General features: G+C 40.4%; 1 protein-coding gene across 20 annotated transcripts in view; it reads right to left on the bottom strand.

The window, feature by feature from the left end:
* Positions 1-22,245, bottom strand: part of picalma (phosphatidylinositol binding clathrin assembly protein a) — a 45,090-nt gene that overhangs the window by 10,431 nt on the left and 12,414 nt on the right. For 2 of the 20 annotated variants that reach the window (XM_086179347.1, XM_086179351.1), the window contains exons 3-21: positions 20,177-20,319; positions 19,856-19,931; positions 19,667-19,769; positions 18,170-18,263; positions 17,914-18,025; positions 16,448-16,554; positions 16,296-16,337; positions 14,321-14,332; positions 14,084-14,169; positions 12,911-13,034; positions 12,236-12,372; positions 11,013-11,098; positions 8,966-9,118; positions 8,253-8,336; positions 7,256-7,336; positions 5,825-5,938; positions 2,398-2,517; positions 1,482-1,512; positions 1,301-1,400 (exon numbers count right to left, since the gene is read on the bottom strand). In XM_086179347.1, the coding sequence (XP_086035473.1) occupies positions 1,301-1,400; positions 1,482-1,512; positions 2,398-2,517; positions 5,825-5,938; positions 7,256-7,336; positions 8,253-8,336; positions 8,966-9,118; positions 11,013-11,098; positions 12,236-12,372; positions 12,911-13,034; positions 14,084-14,169; positions 14,321-14,332; positions 16,296-16,337; positions 16,448-16,554; positions 17,914-18,025; positions 18,170-18,263; positions 19,667-19,769; positions 19,856-19,931; positions 20,177-20,319 (1,805 nt within the window). Of the gene's footprint in view, positions 1-1,300; positions 1,401-1,477; positions 1,513-2,397; positions 2,527-5,824; positions 5,939-7,255; positions 7,337-8,252; positions 8,337-8,965; positions 9,119-11,012; positions 11,099-12,235; positions 12,373-12,910; positions 13,035-14,083; positions 14,170-14,320; positions 14,333-16,295; positions 16,338-16,447; positions 16,555-17,913; positions 18,026-18,169; positions 18,264-19,666; positions 19,770-19,855; positions 19,932-20,176; positions 20,320-22,245 lie in introns of those variants that run through there. The other 18 variants (XM_086179345.1, XM_086179349.1, XM_086179350.1 and 15 more) reach the window with 14 other exon arrangements.

The following is a 22,245-nucleotide window of genomic DNA, read 5'->3' as shown; positions in this document are numbered from 1 at the left end:
CTTTAATAACAGGACAACCAATGAAATATCCTGGACTGTTAGTCATTTGTCAGTTTTCTGATATGCTTCAACAACTTCAAACAGATGTAGATCAGTATGACATTCCAAATGATGGTGATTTGATCCATTGGGTTAATCTGACCTGCTTTTGTGGGGTTTGTTGGCTGGACCAGAGGACCCACCCTATGAATGTGACTGATGGTGGTTGATCATAGTTTACAGACAGCAGTCGCACGACTGGTCAACTGTTGTCGTTTCTAATTAGCTGTTGCTTGTTCAAGAGAATCAACACAATGCAATTATAGTGCTGATCTTCACGCCACACATCCAAGGTGGTGGTCATGACAAACAATCACATTTTAGAGATTAAAAGTACATTTTTAAAGACATTTGAGGCAACAACTAGGCAATAAAGTAAGAGAGGACTGATTCATGTCAATTCCAACAGAAAAAAGGCATTTAAATTGTTAAGTTCCAGTTTGGTCCAAACATGCCTATGAATGACATTCCTGTCAAAAGTGTGTGCCTTCAGATTAAAATAGTCATGAATGAAATGAAATGAATCACGAGGTGCGATTAGTCTTCATCAAGTGGTCTATTAAACTATTTCTAAAAAACCCACACAATAACCCTGAGGTTTCCACTGAGCACAGCTGTGTCACGTTCCTGCTAAAACAGGGATCATGCACATCCTCCGCACAGCTGTTATTTCAACTGACAGTGTTGCATGCCCATGCTTTAATAACCTGCCAGGTTCTGCTAATTTGGTTGTTGTCTTTTTTTTATGTATTTGTAACAGACAGAAAAGGGCACAGTATGAGCGCTACTCTACGTGTACCTGTTTTTGCAATTGGTAGTTTGCACATGATGTTTTACTTTGGAAATTGACCAGATTCACTATGCCATGCATGTTGGGACTTCCTCTCTGGCTTGATCTGCTCGGTGCAGATTGACGCCCAGTCTGACAATAATTGACCTGTCACACATTCCGTGTGGAGCGGAATGCAGAGTCACATCTGGGACCTCCTGTGCAAACCAAATCATTCATTAGAATGGCCGCGTGGCCCAGCTGGAAAGCAGCACATATGAACCCTGTGTAAGTCAGGGTTAAGATTCAATCGTAAATTTAAGCAACAGCAACCAACTGTGATCCCTAAAAAAACTGCTGAAGAAAATTTCTTCAACCTCCAATTAAAGTACTGAAACGCAGACATATTAAACCACTGCTAACACACAACCTGTTTGACCTAGTCGTGTTTTTACTGGTGACTGGATAAATGCAGACAGGTGGTGAAGCTACCATGGTTGCAGGGTTCCAGGTGGTAGAAGGTGCAGTCTTTGGTTGCCAGTTGTTTCCACCTGTCAGCTTCTTTTCACCAGGCTGATTCCAATGAAGGTCACTACAACAATCAAGGAAATATGTTAGTTGCGTTTCGTATGCAGTATCAGGGACATTAAGTTAATTATTTGCGTGCACTTACTTTTTTGCTGTGCCATTGCCAATTCCCAGATCTTGAGGAGACAGAACCAAAGTCATAAATGCATAGTCATGAAAATCATGCTTTACTTTTTCAAGCAAGTTAAATCTGCCGGTTGATTCTATGGATACTGATGACAAGAACCTTGAGTCATATTAAATTATCTTTTGGACCCTCTTGTGATCAAAACTTAACAGAACTTGATCACCTACAACATGCAAACATTGCAAGGGAACAATTTTGCAGTTAAACAGGGCATGTAGCATCTTGACACAAAACTCTGCCCAGTTGTTTCTTAATGCCACAAACACAGTCACTATACCAGAAGGAAGAGAGTGGTGTGTAAACACAGCACGGGAGGGTGGCCTCTTGGGCTTGTATACAAACTTTGGAAGCTGAAGTAAAAGCAGTATGGAGGAATGTGGCAGAATTTCGGTTGTTTTTCAAGCTCTACGCCAACTAAACAATGGAAGAGGTGATGAAAAATTGCCTCTGTGTACATTGTTGATAGTAGAGGCCCAGCTGCCCATCACACGTGTGTCCGAGATTGGAAGCTTCAAAATCTGGCCACAAATGACCACCCTCAGCTGTGTTTTGAGTAGTGAATGCTTCTCAGAGCTGGAGCTCATAATACCAGTGTCTACTGCAGGGTCATTTCCAGTTAAAGCTGTTCCCATTCCTTAATTTTTTTTAATTTGGTCTAATCCGCTCAACATCCATTAGATGGTGCTTTTGCACAAAATTGTGCAAAAAATAAAAAAAAATCTAAAAGTTAACTTTTTCAACTCCTCCAAAGCAAAAGCATTATCTTAAATTTCACATGTGATCTGTTGACCATGTTGATATTCTAAATGAAGTGATTTTGATGATCAAAAATAAAAACATCATATACACCAGTAAAATTATTAGTGCTACTTACTGCCAACAAGATTGGCCAGGGAGGAGTCCAGGTCGTTAGACACCAGTTTTTGGGACTGTTGGCCATTGGGTGTCATGCCCTGATCAGGTGAGGATGCCACTGTGGGTTTGAGGAGGCCACCTAAAACATCTTAATCAAAAGGGAGCAGAACAAAAGGAGAGGAAAAGGAGGGAGGGGAGGAATTTAGGGGCCAAGAATAGGTGAACATAGAACAGACAAGAACATCACAACAAACAAAGACAGAAAACGCAAAAACACAAAAGAGACACACACACACACACAGGATGTTGAGTGTAAATGAGGCAGGAGAGGTTGACAGCATACTTATAAGCCAAGACTGTGTGAGACAAGTGTGTGTCCAGTCAACTCACCCAGCCATACATATGCCATGCAAGCCAAGGCCACAGGGTGTGTTTAATCCCAGGACAAGGAAAAAAAAGAGGAACAGAAACAGCAGAACCAGTGAGACTGTGAGAAGCCTAGAACCCAGGGAAGTTGTGAAAACATCAAGTGTGTTTGGGCCTCAAGGTATCAATTTTAGCATTTTGAAACATTAATTCAGTCTTGCCCAAATAATAATGATATTGTGGAATTATTACAATAATGAGGCACTGGGTGAAGTCACACTCTACTAGCACCATTAGAGACTGTTTTATCAGGATAAAATGTACAATTCTTCTCAACTCTTGATCGGTTTTTCATTTCCTCCCCAACATGGTACAAGTTAATGTTTGCAGTATTTTGTTAGTCATAGGGCCTGACCGATATAGAAATCAACAGATAGATAGGAACTATAACCATCTATCTTAAGACAGCTTTTGATTAAAAAAATGCTAAAAATTAACATTTTTAGTAACTTATCTTAATATATTAAATCGCAAAAAATCTTAAATGCAGAAGTAATATTATCAAATACAGAAATATCACTCCACCTCAGTGACAGAAATGATTCTGCATAACAACCACACACAACACACAATGTCATCCTCTGCACCTGTTCAAACTAAAAATAAACATTGTGATGAGCTGGCTGGGGAAAATGACACACGAGTAGTTATTCAGAAGTAAGAAATACAGATGACAGCTTTCGTGATGTGCTTGGCAGGATATTTCAGAAACTCCCACCTTCGACACTGTTGACTCATGATGATGTACTGATCAGGCTATGAAATCAATTATCATGTTCCAGAAAAATCATTTCTAAGGCTCTCACTGGATGATCAGTCAGGACTTCATTTGTCAGAGTGTAGTTAAGTATCTACGAGGGTCTACTTTGCACTGAGCGCATTTAACAATGCAGCTATTGGCCAATCCTTCCTCAAGAACTGCAAATTGCAAACATCAGCTTTTTGAAAAGCTGAATCCGCATGGGAGGGCTGCCTGAAAACTTCAATATATATTTGATAATGTACAGTGATCAAATCAGATTGATGTCAGTTTTCTAGTTAAGAATGATGTGTGTGCACTATTATGAGCATCAGCACAGTTGCATTAGCGGTAGAGAATGCTTTTTCATGCATATAGTCCCTGACAAAAGTCTCGTTGCTTATCCAAGTTGTAGGAACAACAAATAATTACTTGACTTGTAGTAATCAATTGAAATCAGAAATGGCAAATGAAAGGCAAAGGCCTCTGGATTATGCTTATCATACCAAAATAAAGTTGCTTATCATTAATTAGGTTTTATCATTTAATTTAGACAGAAAGGTCCAATTTTGTTTGGACAAATGTCTTGTCGCATACGGTAGAAATTGTACCTTATTTTGAAAACACAAACAGGCCACAATCACTTCAGATCATACGGTCATGTTGCCTTGGGAAAAAGAATCAATATTGTGTATGACTCCCATGAGCTTGGAGGACTGCAACCATACGTACCGCCAATGGCTCAAATAATTTATTGATGAAGTCATCTGGAATAGCAAAGAAAGCAGTCTTGCGGACTCCAGCGTTCATCAAGATTCTTTGGTTTCATCTTCCAAGCTTCCTGCTTAATGTTACCCCAGACATGCTCAATAATGTTGATGTCTGGTAACTGGGCTGGCCAATCCTGGAGAACCTTCAACTTCTTCGCTGTCAGGAACTTTGATGTGGAGGCTTAAGTATGAGAAGGAGCACCATGCTGCTGAACTCTCTTGTGGTTTGTGGCAGGAAGAATTTCTTCATACTTCAGGCTGTTGATGTTGCCATCCACTCTGCAGATTTCTCACACCCCCCATACTGGATGTAACCCCAAACATGATATTCCCTCCACCAAACATGACAGTTTTTGGGGGTGAATCTTGGGTCCATGCAGGTTCCAACAGGTCTTCTGCAAGATTTGTGGCGACTGGGATGCAGTTCAAAGCATGACTCATCAGAAAAATCAACCTTCTGACACTTTTCTGCTGTCCATCTTTTCTGCAAGCTGTGGTTCTTGACAAATGCAACGTTTTATTATTTTTTTTATTTGTCTTCTGTTTAATGGTGGTTTGTGAGCACTAATTCGGCCACGGAGACCACTGTGTGACAGAATTCGACAAACTGACCTTGTTCTGGTGACTAGTTCTCATGTAACTCCACTGCAGTTGAAAAAGGGCTGGCCCTGGACTACCGAAGCAGCAAATGGTCCTCTCGAACAATTGTCTTACGGGTCTGCCTGACCTGGACTTGTCATGAACGTCATTAGTTTCTTCAATTTTTTTTTTCTTTTCTTAAATCCTCTCCACTTGACATTTGAATATATTGAAGATGTCTGCCACCTCAGCAGCAGACTTGGTCTTCAGGCTCTTGATGATCAGCACTTTGGTCTGTGGTTGAATCTTTGGTATGGTGTCAGAGCTCAGATTGAATTTCACATGAAGGTCTGGTGTGCTGGGGTTCTTTTTATACACACCTGGGAATGTGTTAATTACAGGATTTGTCACAGGTGGAGCTCTAATCTGTGAATGGTTGAATCATTTAAAGACACAAAAAGACCTGTCCTTGCAAAAACAGATGTTATGGGCTTTACCATACATGAACATCAGGACACTTTAATCGTTTCATTTTGCACCCAGTTAATGTGCAAGCCCTTCACATTAAAATGTACCATTTACTGTAATAACTGATTGATAAGAAATAAAGGTATATGCAATTTTGCATTACTTTGTCCTTCTGCAACAAGACTTTTGTCAGGGACAGTATATCTTCATGACACATGTGGTGTCTTTGCTTTTGTTGCCTTTAGGAAAACCACTTTCATAATCTGCCAAGGCATTCACAGTCCACATAAACCTCACACACTGACAAACAAATCAAAGTCCATGCCTTTGATTTTCCAAAGCCTCAACATGAGCTGATGAATGTGCCAATCTGATGGCCAAGCCTTTACATACCAGTGAAGCACAAGAAGCCTGAATTCCAAAGAGCAGTGGGATAAGATAGTGCGTGGTAGTAATACACTTACCTGTAGAATCCAGGTTGTTTGCGTTGGTGTTGTTGCCAAATACTGAATCAAAATCAACATTAAGGCCTTGAGAGTTCTGCGGCTGTTGTGGTGTAGGGGAGCCTGTAAACCCAGCTGAGACAAGAACAAGAAACAACTCATGATCAGGCAAAAATACTGAGCCAGCAGTACCTCAGTTCATCCAAACCCAACCACAAAATAGCAATTTCTTTTAGGGGCGTGCATCTTCACCGGCCTCACAATTGGATTCTGATTCACCAGTCTATGATTTGATTGGATTCGATTGTACGATACATCTTGATCCATCACATTCTTAATTTTCTATATTACCACACATGGCTTTTTCATCAATTAGCACAAACAGTCAGATAAATATGTGCTCTTTATGTAGAGAGTTGCCTTAAAATTGAGATATAAAGAAATGTCACATTTGTTACATTAATCCGTAAAGAAAAATATAATTATAGGTCAAGACTATTTGATGCGTTGTCTGTTCCTAACAGATTTCTCTGTTAACTGCCACTCCTCAACACCACCAGTCAGAAGCTCAGCCAGATGAAAACCAATGTGGATCTCAAAAACGGCTCTGGTTTGCAGCACATGTGACACTATGTCCCAGTTGTCATTAAGGTAATGTGTCATTACTGTTTGATAGGACTCGGTCGCCACACAAGTCCCTCTTTGATTCCATCACCTGGGCTTTTGTCACTCTGTACAACGCCGTACAACTGTGTCTGCTATCGTTTGTCGAGATGGTATCTCGTACGGCGGTTCAAGGGTCTTAACCTGAAACCCGGTGTGGCAAGTTTAACAAATAGCGTGGGTCTTGTCCAGTTGTTCTCTCCCAGGAACTTCATACCAAAATATTCCCAGATATCCGCCTTCAAATTGTGTGGATATTTTATTGCGCTTCGGCCTCTCATGTCCTTCACCCATAATGCAACTTGAACTTTAAAACTTTATTGTCCAGGCAGAAACGGGAAACGCAACCATCAAACTTACTTATTTTGAATTTAAAAATCAATTCTGTGACTTAACAGCATTCATTCCAAATCGTCCAATTAAGGATCTCGATGCATCTGTGAATCAACAATTTTCTACAAATCTACGTCCTTTGTAGTAGGGTCATTTCTATGTGTAAACCACTACAGGCTATTCTCCTTTGTGCCAATGCACACAATTACCAATAATCTCTGGTAATTAGGAAAAAGTCAAGCAAATCGCAGCAACGTCCAATTAACTTCACTGGTAGATAAAATAGTCTGGACATGTCTTTCTCTTCTATAATAGACTGTTCAAAGTATAACTGTTCAAGCTTGGCGAACCACAAATGCTGTGGACATTTCTCCAAAAAGTACCCCATAAAAACAAGAAGGCAGGTCAGGTGTATTAGTTAAGATTTAATGCCTTGAACAAGCCAGATGTACCTACCTCTGAATAGACCAGCTACTGCAGGGGGCTCAGAATGAAAGAGAGGAGTAGTGGTGTAGGGACTTGGCCCACAATAGGAGTCTAACACATATCAAGAACAGCAGAGAGGTAAGGACGAAGAGAGAGGAAGAGAGAGAGGTTTACAAGGCACAAGGGCAGAAAAAAAATACGGCAGGAAAAGAGCTTGTCGGGGAAGCAAAGTGAGTGCAGCAGTGGGAAGGACTTTACAAAGCAACATTATCTACCATTTTTAGTTGAAACTAAAAGTTTCATCACCATTTCAATGGCACACTGACTTGAAAACAGCCATTACAACTGTCAAAGCTCAAAGTGATAACTTGAGTTCAACCTTGTCCAGAAATTCTACATACCGTACTGAATATTGATTGAACCGAAATTGTAGTTGTGAAAAAAAGCACATTTGGACAAACTGCAGAAGGTTGAAAAACCTGGCTGGAGGATATGGATTTCCCAGGCATAGTGTACTTGGTGACTTTTGACTGAAGTACGCCAACATTTCACATCCACTACCATTCATTGTGCTAAGCTCACTGGTGTCAGCCAGTCTCCGCTCCCAACTGCAGCACAGGGGACAGAGGGGTCTTCATCTTCTTGTCTGACTCTCTAAATACACTTAGTTATTTTCCTGCCCAAAGGTCAGTGTGTTCCCTCCATGAAGAATGTCACAGAAAAATTATTCCGCCATTTGTCTGATTTGTATGTGTTTATATCCTGTATTCTACTATTTGTTGTCAGCAGTGGCTGCTGTTGCTCAGCAAAACTACATAATTCTGCTTGAACGGAGGAAAACAAAGATCAGGATGCAGGTGGAGAAGAGGAAGCTAGCACACATCACATGGGTCGACTCCATCTATCAGAATATTAAGGGCAGTGTACTACGAGGTAGGCAACAACAACATAATGCAGTTTCAAACACACAAGCTTGTAGGAAGCAGTTCACTATTCTGAACACAGCACTCAATTGGCTAGCTAATACCTGTGATAAACGAATCTAGCTGTGCAGGAGAATCGAGGTCGGATGCCAGAGCGGAACTTGAATCAAAAAAAGGATTGTAATGATCTGGAGAAAAACAAAAATGGTAATGAAAAAATTGACATCCATGCAACAAATAGTTTTGGCCTTTGAAATACAAACAAAAAGCCAAACAAACTGAAGATGAAACAGCCAATGATTAAAAATCAAAGAATGCTAAGAGCTGAGAAAATAAACACAAGGAAACTTAGCACGATTGGAGAAGGAAAAAATACAAGGGAGCATGTCAAATCTTTGATGAATGTGAGAAAAGAGGGAAGAAACAGTTTGTTCAGACCAGTGACCCAAAATCACTTGAGGGTTAGGGTTAGGGTTAGCAACCCACTTCCTGCATTCTCCCATCTTTACTTGCTAATTTATTCGGAACACTAAACAATCACTCTATAAACACAAATAATTCCATAAAATCTCCCACCCTGAGGATTTTTAATGTTAGACTGAGAACTGTTCCTATTATGTTATCAAGTGTAATTCTTGATTCTTGATTCTGAGATGGACAAAATACGAGGAACATCTGACCTCTCAATATAACCCAGGATAATTTAACAGAACCAAAAAACCCAAATTATCAGACTTTTTACATCAGTACAACATATTAAGGTGTGGGTACGAAAGGGAATGTGAAGACCAGAGGAGATAAAGCAAATCAATCCCACCGAAAACTTCATGGCTAGGTGTCCTAGAGGACAGACTGCAAGCGTCCGAGGACGCTCTAGCCAGGTGGACAGCATCGACAACAGGCAATGTGAGGAAAGGGTTTGAGTTTGGAATGGAGTCCTCAGCAGCTTCTGCAGCAGAGGGGAAAGGATCTGAGTGGGCAGAAAGGGAGCACAGGAGGGTAATAAAACAAGGAGGACCAGAGATTGTGGTGGAGAGGAAAGTGAGAAAAGTTAAAAAGAGATGTTAAAAAAGTGCATGCAAGATGACATACAAGGAATAAATGGTCACTAATGCAGGTGAGAAGGATTTTAACAGTGATATTGCAACAGGCTAATACACTGCACCCTATAAGCCCAAATTCCAGGCAATACCACCAAGTTTTATAACAACCACTTAAAGCCTTCTAGAGGCTGAGAATGGATCACACCAAGCACAATGCTGATATCAGAGGACATCTTTGCTGAGCAAAAAAAAAGTGGTGTGGTTGTGTTTGTGATCAGAATGTCTCTCCATTTGAAAATTGTAAACTGTAAAGTGTAAAATATCCCCTCCTCCTTTAGTGAAGGAAAAGCTGTCTACAATTAAGTAAACCAGACCTATACCTCTGACTAATATCCTCAGGGAAACACTGCTGTTATCGGCCTCTGTTTAGAGAACCTCTGACCACAGACTGAAGTGAAAAGCACACAACACTGTAAAGAGATCTGAGATAAGGATGCAAATGAAACCATTGCTTGAGCAAATTAGACTCCAAACATCATTACATGGGAAAAACACAAAACATAGTGATCATTAGCTTTACTTGCAAAATGATGCCATTACTTGAAAAGTCAGGTAAAATCTTTCTGACAGCCAATCTTAATCAAATTTGAATTAAACTTCCATAAATCCACAAAAGTTTCTCAAAGAACACAACTGAGACTTCTTAACTATATAAGCAAAGCCAGAAGAAGACTACTTGAGTTTATTAAGAAATTTTGAGTTTATGGGTAGTTCCTGATTTACTCATGTTACTGTAACCATATGGTTACAAATACTTTCTTACTTATGCGCATTACAAGCTTGCACGCAGACAAATGATACTATATTTTTCATTTTCAGCTGACTTGCTAATTGACTAAATGATTTTATAAGTAAAGCTATACATTTAAAACAGAGGTAATAAACGAACAGTGACCATAGAGTCCTTCCCCTATCATTACCAAATACAATTTTTTCTCATTAATTATTGGAAATGAAGGGACCCATTTTAACTTGCCACAGCTCATATTAAAGAAAAGTCTAACATTCAAATGCAGAAAATTTTTTTTGAGTGTCCAATTTTGGTAAAGTTAAGGTTCAACACATTGAAACATACAGCTCAGATGCCGTTCATACACAAATAACCTAATAGCCATTCGCTGATCTGCAATCTGCTATCAGCTGAACAACAGTTTAAGGCCCACATTGTGTTTTCTTTTCTAGAGAGTCGGAGTCTTTTTTCAAACGTTCCCAATGAGGAGCATGCATATATGGCTGCACGCGCCCGGCATCTTTCCCCTGAGCATTCTACATTTTTGTGCGACTGCTCAAAGCCTTTCTATTTGAAATCTCTGAACTTTTTAGATATGCTCTGATATTATTCATGTCTCTCTTTTTCAGGCAGCCAGTAATATATTAGATTTGGCAGGACTTGAGAACAAAGAGATCATAAAATGCAGAGGGGGATACAACTAACTGCCACAAATTCTGCCAGAACAGATACAGATACAATACAGGCCCTAAAAGATTTGGCTAACTTGAAACAACACATTATTAATATTTTGGGTTCCAGTAATTATTTCAAATAATTGCAAATGACCCCCTGTTCTTCTTGAGAACATGTACATATTTATTTGAATAATCAACTCCCCCCACCATATTTTTTAACCAAGGTACGGGAAGGAATTTTACTGCTGAATGTGTGCACAATGGTGAGAGTGGTGAGAGTTGTGCATGCTAGAGTAAACAGGTGAGTCTCAATTGTGTGGACTGAAGGGCTGCCAAGAAGAGCGGAACTCTCACCTCCCCATGTGTTGTTGGTGGAGAGAGGCAGTGACTGCTGGAAGGCCGGCTGTAGGTCCAGCAGGTCATTGGCTGCCTTGGAGGTGCTGAGGGGAACAAGCAGGGAAATCAAGGGCATGGAAGAGAAACCAGTCACTCATTTACAAGACACAAGCCACCCTCTGTTTCAAGGTTGTTATTAAAATTTCTTTTTTAATGGCACATTTTTGTCCAATGCAGGAATAAACAAACACCTTTTACAAAGGTAGCAACAATGTCTATTTTTTCAATTTTGTTCCATCCATCCATCCATTTTCTACCACTTATCCCATTAAGGGTCGCGGGAGGGTGGGGGGGTGGAGCCTAGCTCAGCAGCCTTCATGTGAGAGGCGGGGTTCACCCTGGATGGGTCACCAGTCCATGGCAGGGCCAACACATAGAGACAGACAACCATTGGCTCTCCCAGCCACACCTACGGTCAATTTAGAGTCTGGATTAACCTGGTCCCCTCTTGATGTCTTTGGACTGTGGGAGGAAGCTGGAGAACCGGAGAGAACCCACGCAGGCACAGGGAGAACATGGAGACTCACACAGAAAGATCCCGTGCTCCAGCCGGGGCTCCACCCACAACCTTCTTGCTGTGAGGCGACAGTGCTGACCACTGCACCACCGTGCCGCCCCCCAATTTTGTTCCTCTGAACATCCAGCCATCCATCCATTTTCTTCCTCTTATTCCTGTCAAGGGTCAACTGTGCCGCCCCCCAATTTTGTTCCTCTGAACATATTCTGCTAAAACTGTTGACAAGGTTATGAGTTTTAAAGCCACCATTTGCCTTTTTATTGCATATCTGGTGCTGTGTTTATAGTTATCAATGCTGCTGCTAAGGGTCAAAGTTTTGTTCTATTCAAGAGAAGGAGGAACCTGAAAATCTATTCTGAAATCTTGTTACAGATATTCAAAGTAGCCTTTTTTATAGTTGTATAAAACAAAACGCTGCAGCACATCAGCTGAGACTTGACATAGAATTTAACAGAATCTGTTTTGGGACTTAAATTTTATAATACACTGATGAATAAAATGGAACCATTGAACTTTATTTCCCAGTTCTGAAACAAACGTATGCATTGATCAACTTGCACATAAATATTTACCTGAATGTTAACGCATATACAGCATTAGCAACCAAATGCATCTTTGTTGCTGGTCACTAATGACTGACAGGATGGACATCCAATGGCCTCACCTGTTACTAGAGCTGGAGGTGGAGAAGAGGTCGATTGCAGGATTTGAGTTTATGGTCCCGCCGACCACAGAGACTGGGGAAGAATCTGTTGTGACTGTGGCAGGATTTTTCTGCAGCAGCTCTTTCAGGCGCTGCTCCTTCAACAATTGGGACACAGTGCACTCAGAATCTCAGATGTGTTCAGTTACGTACAATGTTAATATCTCCTCTTTAAAAAATAGCTTTTTCCAGCAGGTGTGGTGTGTCATTTTTTAAAGGGATACAGAGGAAATGTTAAGAGACACCAGAGTGAGTGACAAAACACCCTTGCTTCTCCAACAACACATGCACATGTACCTTTTGTAGTTTAAGGTTACAAGAAAAACTACCCTCAGTGTAGGGTACACAGAATTTTCTTTTCCGCTGTTCCTGCTTAACCTTGTATGTCATCTTGCTCAAAACAGGCTGTAATTCTAACTAAAACCGACTCCCTAAACTGAAAAGCAAAAAAACAACAACCATGAGCCAAACAACCAAGAGTCTATATTTGGGTGCATGACATGAAACTTCCCCACAAAGCTCCCCCACCAACGACAAAAATTATTATCAATATTAGAACTATGCAGTATGTACTGCTCATTGCTACCGTAAACATACTAAGCTGAAAAGAATGAAGGTGAGTGAAGAAAAATTTACTTTTAGTGCTTTTAAGCGAGCCTGCTCTTCCTCCAGGGCTGCTTGTTTCTCCCTCTCGTCCACTTTGGTGAAAGATATGCCAGTGTTGGCCAGGGAGGACACAGCATTGGAGAGGGTACTCGCCCTGAATCAAGGTGCAAACACAAAAAACAGCTACCAATCAAGAGGGATTGCATGGCTTAGGAAAACTTTGTTTCACTACCATTGAGATTTATATTTACTACCAAATGATTTTTCAATCGGATTTTTAAATGTATTTCTGAGTCTTTATTTAACTAGTTTTGTCCCACTGATCAGGAATCTTTTATACATGATGAAAAACAGTAGCAGTCTTATAGAAATAAAAGAACAAAAATATGAAATTTGAACAAGATAAAAAGGATAACATTAAAACAAATCTAATTTGGACTCAATGAATTTCATTGCTTCAAAATCTTTGAACAGTGAACAGCCATGGGGGATATTATCATGACGGGCGAAACTACAGTGGAATTTATGTATTTCTTTCAAGCACTTCACCGTGCATGTCAACATACTCACTGATAAGACTTGAAGTCTAAGACAAGTCTATCTATAGGTTGAATCACAAAATGTCCAGAGATATTCATGCAGATAAATAGTTTGTCAAGAATGCCTTTGCAAGAAACACAGATTGAGAGCAAATAGAGACAAAAAACACCTGAGACAAACTCATTATCTCCACAATCAATATCAGGCAAAAAGGCAGACTCCCCCAATCACCATTTAAAATTCTAACAATAGCTTTGGCTTCTTTGCAACAGGCTGTATATACAGTAAATACATGTTTTTAAAGAAGGAATAAAAACCTGCATGAACTACTTTAAGTTTCAAATTCAAGTTTGCCAGTCAGTCAAAATATCTCACTGAGCTGAGAAGTTCATTTAGAAGTATTGCATTAAGCCCTCTGGGTTGTTCACTGTCATCTGACAATACTTGCACACTTCAGTTACCATGGTAATGGTCAACTTGCATTGTCCCTTGGAAAAAATTATTGTCAGTGTTAGTTTGCTTCTCCAAAATGGAAAAAAAAGTGAAACTAACACATTAATTCAAACATGAATGTGTCCAGACATTGTGGTTAATGTTCACAATACTAGAAAAGAAACTTTTAATTTGTCCAGTATAAACAGTGCAGAGAAGAAGCAGACCTACCTGCTGGCTGCTGTTGAGTCTTTGACTTTCTTTCCCTCCAAAGAGGCCAAGTGCTGCTCCAGGGCATCCAGCAAGCTACTTGGTGCCTGAATGTCATTGACAAACATTATGCTTAATAGCCTAATATGTGTTCTTCTGAGGAAAAAGAAAATTAAAATTCTGGGGCATGCGGATGTATTGCTGATATAAACTGAACTATTCAAGTATCGCAGAGAGAGAAAAGGTGCGGATACTTACACACACTGTAAACTGAAAAGAGAGATAGAAGGAAGGGAAGAAATACAGAAAATAAAGGTGGCAACAGTCAAAATTTAATTAAGGAAACTTCTGGGAGAGAGCTATTTCTCTTTGATTTTATTACTACAAACTCTGCTCAGTAAATGCTCGATGAACTTCATTCTTTTTCTAACATTAAAATGTAATATGGTCCTGTCATATCCCACACCCAAACCCTTGTTCCACACCTTTATTTGCTGTATGACGTGCAATGTCAGGGTGAGTGAGTGGGAATGTAAGCGCAACAGTAGGCACATGCATTGCCTGTCTGGTGTGCATACTCATTGGTGTTAAAAAGCATCAGGCCTGAAGCTACAGGAGGTTAGCAGCCTGTGAAAGGACAATAACAGCCAAGTTTTGGAAGTTCAAATTATGGAGGTCACTAAACCCATTAATAAACACAAAATGACCAATATTAATACGCACTTATTGCCAAGATATTGCCAAGTAACCAGTTAAATCAAAGCTAATTGATGGACTATTGTTTTAAAAACAACCAAGTATTACATATTTGTTCATGAGGAGTTTGTGAAATAAGGCCTGTAGTTATGGTGTCTGTGAAAACACCGCAGATATTAAACTTCATAAAATCTAGTCTACTGTTTAGGAATGGTGATGTTGCCATCCAATAAAGTGGAGACTTGTTTATGATGGCTCAGAGAAATTAAAATTTAAATAAAACTGATCAGCAATGACTGTTCTACAACAAAAGCAGCACAAGTTTCCTCCCATTCACCACTATTACTTTAGAATTTTCAGACAGGTTTCTGAAAGCAGTGGTTACCAACTATATTTGCAGGGACTCTTATTGTCATTGCAGCTGTGCAGATAACATGTATTGAGCTGGGCACATGCTAGTGGAGTTTGAAGATCCTGACCAGTTTTGGTTCCACATGAAAAGTATTGACCTCAATGAACCTGCAAGCAGCCCGTGGGTCTCAAGATTGGTTCTGTTACTCACTCACACAAGATAATAGTTTGATTAGCCTTGAGTCAGGAACTACCCCATAATCGTCAGGAGGGCTGAATCGGACCTAAAATTAGCTCGTTTATCCTGTATTGGGGGCCCAGCTTTACTGAATGCGGAAGTCGAGACTATTTGATGCGTTGTCTGTTCCTAACAGAGTTCTCTGTTAACTGCCACTCCTCAACACCACCAGTCAGAAGCTCAGCCAGATGAAAACCAATGTGGATCTCAAAAACGGCTCTGGTTTGCAGCACATGTGACACTATGTCCCAGTTGTCATTAAGGTAATGTGTCATTACTGTTTGATAGGACTCGGTCGCCACAGCAGTCCCTCTTTGATTTCATCACCTGGGCTTTTGTCTCTCTGTACAACGGCGTACAACTGTGTCTGCTATCGTTTGTCGAGATGGTATCTCGTACGGCGGTTCCAGGGTCTTAAACTTGCCACGCCGGGTTTCAGGCTAACAAATAGCGTGGGTCTTGTCCAGTTGTTCTCTACCGGGAACTTGAAAACCAAAATGTTTCCAGATATCCGCCTTCAAGTTGTGTGGATTTTTTATTGCACTTCAGCCTCACCAGTGTCCTTCACCCATCATGCAACTTGAACTTTAAAACTTTATTGTCCAGGCAGAAATGTGAAACGCAACCATCAAACTTGTTTTGTTTTTAATTTAAAAATCGATTATGTGAATTAACCGCATTCATTCCAAATCATCCATTTAAGCCTCTCGATGCATCTGTGAATCAATAATTTTCTGCACCCCTACTTCCGAGCCGACCCACTTAGATTACAGTTTATTCCAGAAATACAGCCAAATTAGCTATTCATCAAATTTAAAATTTCCAAATTGTAATTAAAGTTTGACCATTCGCCACTTTAGTAAAGCAAAGCCAGTCGGTGAGTTATGTAAAAGAATCTAAGTGTTACTGTCAGTTAACAGATAACTTTACGTTTTGCGTGTTGCTTACCTGAGACAGATCTGGGATGTCCCCCCGGTCAATTCCCACTTGCTGATGAAATGGAAAGAAAATCAATATTTTAATGAGAAAATGCTACGTCCTCCAAATGACTCCGGGCCTCTTCGTAATTTCCCACTGACTGATATAGCATGTCGACCTACCTCTGCAACTTTCAGGAACTCTGAGATTCTTGTCATTCGCGTAAGGAATTTCTTGTAGATGTCAAGACCCTCCTTGCACTGGACTTTCTTCATGTCAAAGTATTTCTCTGCGAATATCAAAAAGTTCAATCACATTATTTATTTCCAATTAGATACAAAGCTGTCAGGACCAGAAAATCAATTTCATATACATCTGTCAATGCTCAAGACTTTTTGATTTATTTCTTCAAACACAATTTATAGTGTCCAAGAGACATTTGACAGACCAGACATCCGTCAAATGTGCTAGTGGACACTGATGGTGGTCGACTGCCACACCTGATGATCCTTTTAGAATCTTATGACTCAGGACAATGGTAAATTAGTGGAATTGCTATGTTTACATGGATGGCAATATTCTGACCTTAGCCCAAAAAAGCCATACAAAGAGCATTTTCCAACAACCCCCCCCAAATTCAGTCACAGTACACAATAATCAGATTAGATATTTGAGTATTCTGATCTTAATTGGTGCACTGAAGTGTGTTGTAGGCAATGTTTTGGACCAAAATGTACAACAGTCGAAACTTTTCACAACACACAGTCCTGATTCGAGTGAATGTCAACTCCTGGTCACTGTCTGAACTTGTAACAAACTGCATTGAAAAGATGGACATTTTGCCAGAAATCACATTAAACTTAAATCATGAACGGTCATCACTTCTGTGCAAACCTCCAGGTGTGCTTATGAGACATCAGTCAGCCAAGACATATCATTTACATACTCTGCAAGGTTGTCCTGTACCCTGCTGAAGCACAATTGTCCCCCTTCCCACTCCTCTGTTGGCCTGCATTCCCGTTGCTCCAGGCCTGGGCATGCTTATGTCATCACTGAGCTGTATGTGTCTGATATCTAGTTGGAAATCCTTGGATCTGATGCCCGGCCATGTCAGGCTGTGTAAACATTGTAATACACTCACTGTAACGGGAGAGATGACAAGTTTGCAACCCGTATTGTTGCTTCACTCTTTGGTTTAACATACAGCAAGCAAACGGGAAATAAGATTAGTGGCTCATAAAATAGTGCAGAAATGCTCGAGTTTGCTCACTCAATGTATCTGCGGCCGGGTGTGTGCTCCCTGTCATATCTTAATCATCAAAATGTTTTCTTTCTTAGAAGAAGGTTCATGGTCAAATTATTGACATTCATTAAATATAGTCAATGACACAAGATATGTTATGAGGTTGAAAAATAATGTATATTTCTTTGCCTGTTTAATCTTGTGCCAAGGTCTTGGGCTATGGTGTCCTGTACTTAGTGTTACAGGAAACGTTCCTGTCTGACATCATCAGACTGTTGTAATGACTTTCATATAACAGTGAGTCTGCCCAATTAACATAAAAGCAGTGAGTGTCTGAAAGGGTCTAAAAGAGTCTCAAGAACATCCGATTTTCAGTGCTATGATGACACAAAAACATATTTTTACCAAGGAGGTTGATGATTCCCTCATTGTAAGCTGCAAACAGCCGGATTGCATCTTTGAACAGAAGCATGAAGGCTGCATTGATCACACCATTTGTCAGTTCATTGGCATTGACCTGCAAGAGAGATTAATTTAGTTTTGAATCAGATATTTCTAACACTATGGGGTTCCCCAAAAAAATGTAATTGCCACTTTATATATTGACCGTGCGTTCAGGGAGGGATTGCAACATAATTAAGATGGCAAGTTGAACACTCACATTGAAATCAAGTAACACATCCATCTGATTCTGGATAATAGGGATGGTCTTGAGGAGCTTCTCAGTGTTCATGGTTCTCATTACTCCATCAGACCTGTTGAAAGAAACACACCCTTGAGATGTAGCTTAGCCTCACTACACCTTGACAACTTCTTATTCTTGTGCATTTTTAGATTTACTTTACTATTTTGAATTGCCAAGGGCCATTGCTCCAGTTATCAGTTTTTTTAATGAGTATTTTGACCTTGAAGGAGCTGAAGTAATGACATGAAGTCAAATTAGGTAAGATTAAACCCATACTCTGTACTTGTACTAATGAATGTGCAGAATTGCTGCATCTAGGGAACTTGATGACTGTGAATAAAACTGTACAAATAGCTGTGTCTCAATCCAGGGTCCAACTGTATGCTCTGACTGAATGCGTCAATGTTTGCCAGTAAGGACCATCTTATTTTAAAAGCTCCTGCAAGGGTGGCCTTCATTTCCTGAATTTAGATGTCTCACAGCCTATCCTATCCCAGAATGCGTTTGAGACCAGCCATGACAGAGATTTTGATCCAGGCTACGCTGATCTTATTTTAGCTGTATGGCTGTTAATATCATGCACTGATATTTTTTCAGACTGATGGGTTCTCACTAGGTGTTCCAGCCTCCTCCCACAGACCAAAAACCTGAAGGTTCTGTTAATTGGAGACTTTAAATTGCCTTCTGGCGTGACTGTGCAGTTGTCTGTCTCCACAGGTGATTAGATGGTCATCAATACAGGACAAACGGTACAGATAAGGAAACAATTCACATTTTATCATATGTGTTGAGTGTATCCAAAGAACACCGATTTGACGATCTGCTATGACACGCTGGCAGCCACCGTTATCTCCATCAGGGAAAAATGGATCTGTGCAGCTCTTTGGCAACCCATGGGTGGCTGTAGAATCTCAACAGCATTTTCATAAATGATTTAACTTTCTCTTGGAGGATAAATGGTCACACCGATTACATCTATCCATCCTCAGTACCACAACAGTTTGTCTGAATATAAAATGAAGTTCATGTTTATACAGGACAGAACAAGAATGCTTCTGAGCAGAGAGTCCCCGCGAGTGCTACTGGACCTGGATGGGCTGCGACAATGATACAATTACAGTTTTGGGCTCCATTTCTCCTGGCTGCACGCTGATTGTCAACTGCAGCTGTCAAGGTTGCTAGGCAACAGGGGTGGCACTTAATGATGCAAGGGTAATGGCCGGAACAGTTGGTGATGAGGATAGGAAATTCTTCGCAGAACACACGTCTCAGCTTTCATGTCCCTTTAAGGTTGAGGCCTATGCATGTTTACATAGCTAATGTATTTAGCAGGAAACCCAACCTATGAAGTGCTGTTTCAGCCCTACGTCACAGGTCATTACAATACCCAAGAAGGCTTTGTGGCTCATGCATAATCTTCGTTTACAGGAGTTACAGGGAAAGCCAAGAAGAAAGAAATGAAAAAAACCTTACCCTCGTTTCACTTTTGTAAAATCAAAAGCAACTTGTCTGTAGGACACAGCTTTCTCATTCAGGTAGCGGCTGTATCTCCGGATGAATGTTGACATGTCATAGCCTGCATTGCAAAGAAAAAAAAAATAGTAGGTCATGTAAATCCCATAGCATGACAAAACATTAGCTGAAAATACTGTAATACCATACCTTGTAGGCCACTTTTGTCCAAAAAATTGCTGAGGTTGAATAGTGTATTCCTTGAGGCCAGATACTGAATAAATCTCTACAACAAAAATTAAAGTGTATGTTGGTTACTGCATGCCAACACAAGTGAGTCAGGCATCGCTATCTACTGCAACACGCAGTATAACAGTATATTACTGTTTATTTTGTAATGTGCATGAATAGGATTGAAAAGTTATCTAGTCATTACAATTTCTGTCTTACCAATGCTTCACAAAGCTCTTGTCAAATCTGCAAGATTTTCAAGGCAGCACTGAGCAGAGGTTTAGCACAATTGTTACTGACCTCATTGCCGTAGACCATCAGATGGTGTGTTGTCGTGAGGGACTTGAAGACAACCACCCAGCTGGTATTGGTGGTCCTTTCAAATAGTGTGTCGGCCAACTGAGGGATGTTGACATTCATCTCATTTGTGCATTGAATCAGGTCTAAGGAAGGAGAACGGGAGAGAGGGATGGAGGAAGAAAGGCAGATGGATCAACGAGCTAATCAAAGCGCAGCACCTCATTGGTAGCAAACAGGTTTACAGCTTGATCGAGAAGAGATCTCCTTGTAACCTATTCATTTTCTCTATACCAGCACGTTTCATAACACCGCATTGACTAGAACTAATGGAGTACTTTGAGAATGCAGACTGCTGGGTATTTATAGCCCAGGTAACAGCAACCAGTGAGACAAACAAACAGTTCTAGAGATCTTTGGTAAAGACCTGAGATAAAACAGGTGTCTCTGGAGCACCAACATTCTCATAGTCTCAATAAAACTTTGGCTAATTATCAATTAGACAGACAATTAGACACAGACATCTAATTATCAATGTGTAATCTGGAGGCAGGGGAAGATTTTCATTAAGTTTTGTCAACAGAGTTAGCTACCAATCACATTTGGGCAAGTTTTGAGCAGGTTAACAGCCAGTGTGGATGCTGTCTTGATCCCCGGCTTCAATGCCTATAGTGCTTTAGATTATTGTTTAACTGCAATTATATATTAGTTGTATGGTTTTGCAGGTTACCTTAAAATGTAATGAACAGATGTTACTTTAACTTGAAAGTAAAAAATTAAGACATAATATTTCACTCGTTCTCTGAATTCAATTTCTCTGGTCACAAGGTTGTTGTTCCTCCCATTTTGTTTTAATCAATAAAAGTTAGGTGTGCAGTCAGTACAGCAACTGAGTGCTGCTTTTTTTTTCTAAAGTCACATATTCATTCACACAATTTAGTGCCCCTTGTTCTTCTTACCATTCCATTCCACATTCAAATATGAATTAAGAGCTATTAATTTTGGGTTGTCACAGGTTATTGGCATTATTACAGAAAAAAGTTTACACGATTCATACACTTACTATATTACACTATAGTATTACCATTACCATTACAAGATAATACGCACAAAAAAGTGAGTATGCATCTGATTTGTGGACTGACAAGAAATACATCCGCAGTGTGGGTGCCATGGCGGAGTGCCATGCCATCTGGCCTGAAGTGAAAGCAAATGCCTCCTAGTTACTCTCCATCGAGGCCAAGGGACAATTCAGGGATGCCAGAACTCATCAAACCACTCATTCTAACACACTCAATCTAACACACACACACACACACACACACACACACACACACACACACACACACACACACACACTCTTCTCTTATCAGCCACTGCATAGACACAACTTGAAAACAGATGTGACTGAAAGAGGTTTGACAAACCACCCAATGGCTGCTTTCTCACTGGAAAATACCAATTAATTCTGTTCTTCAAAATCCATCACAATTTGAGAGTGATCAAATTAAACTGGGCATGACAGTGGTAACGAAAGCAGATGAGCTGATTCCTACTGTCCCAATACATGCTCCCCCTCTCTCCTCTCCTCTCCCCTCCTCTCCTCCCTGCACATTTTTGGAACTGTCATTACCATTACTTGTTGCACTTTGTAGTTTGGTCTTGGTGTCTCGCAGTCTTTGTGTTTCCACAGATCCACCAGAGACCCCCCCCCCCATTCCCTACTGTCACACCAGCCTGCGCTCCCCTTCCATGAACCACTGTCTGCCATCCAGTCCCCCATCAAGCTGGCTTGCTCTCCCTGCCTCCCCTACCAGAAGCTTCCTTCTTCAGCTGTTATTAACATTTCCATGTTTCCCACATTCTGCATTGTAAACTGTTTTCTTGTCTGTAACAACATCTACTGCACGTCTGTCCGTCCTGGGTGAGGGATCCTCCTCTGTTGCTCACCCTGAGGTTTCTCAGATTTTTCCCTGTTAAAAGGGTTTTCTATGGAGTTTTTCCTCAGTCGATGTGAGGGTCTGAGGGCAGAGGATGTTGTTATGATGCCATGTGAAGCCCTTTGAGACAAA

This window comes from Aulostomus chinensis, chromosome 15 (assembly GCF_037954235.1).
Source record: "Aulostomus chinensis isolate RoL2024-O1b breed Wild chromosome 15, RoL_Achi_v1.0, whole genome shotgun sequence".
NCBI classification, from domain to species: domain Eukaryota; kingdom Metazoa; phylum Chordata; class Actinopteri; order Syngnathiformes; family Aulostomidae; genus Aulostomus; species Aulostomus chinensis.
The sequence above is the reverse complement of the archived record's forward strand: the minus strand, read 5'-3'. Positions and strand labels throughout refer to the sequence as shown.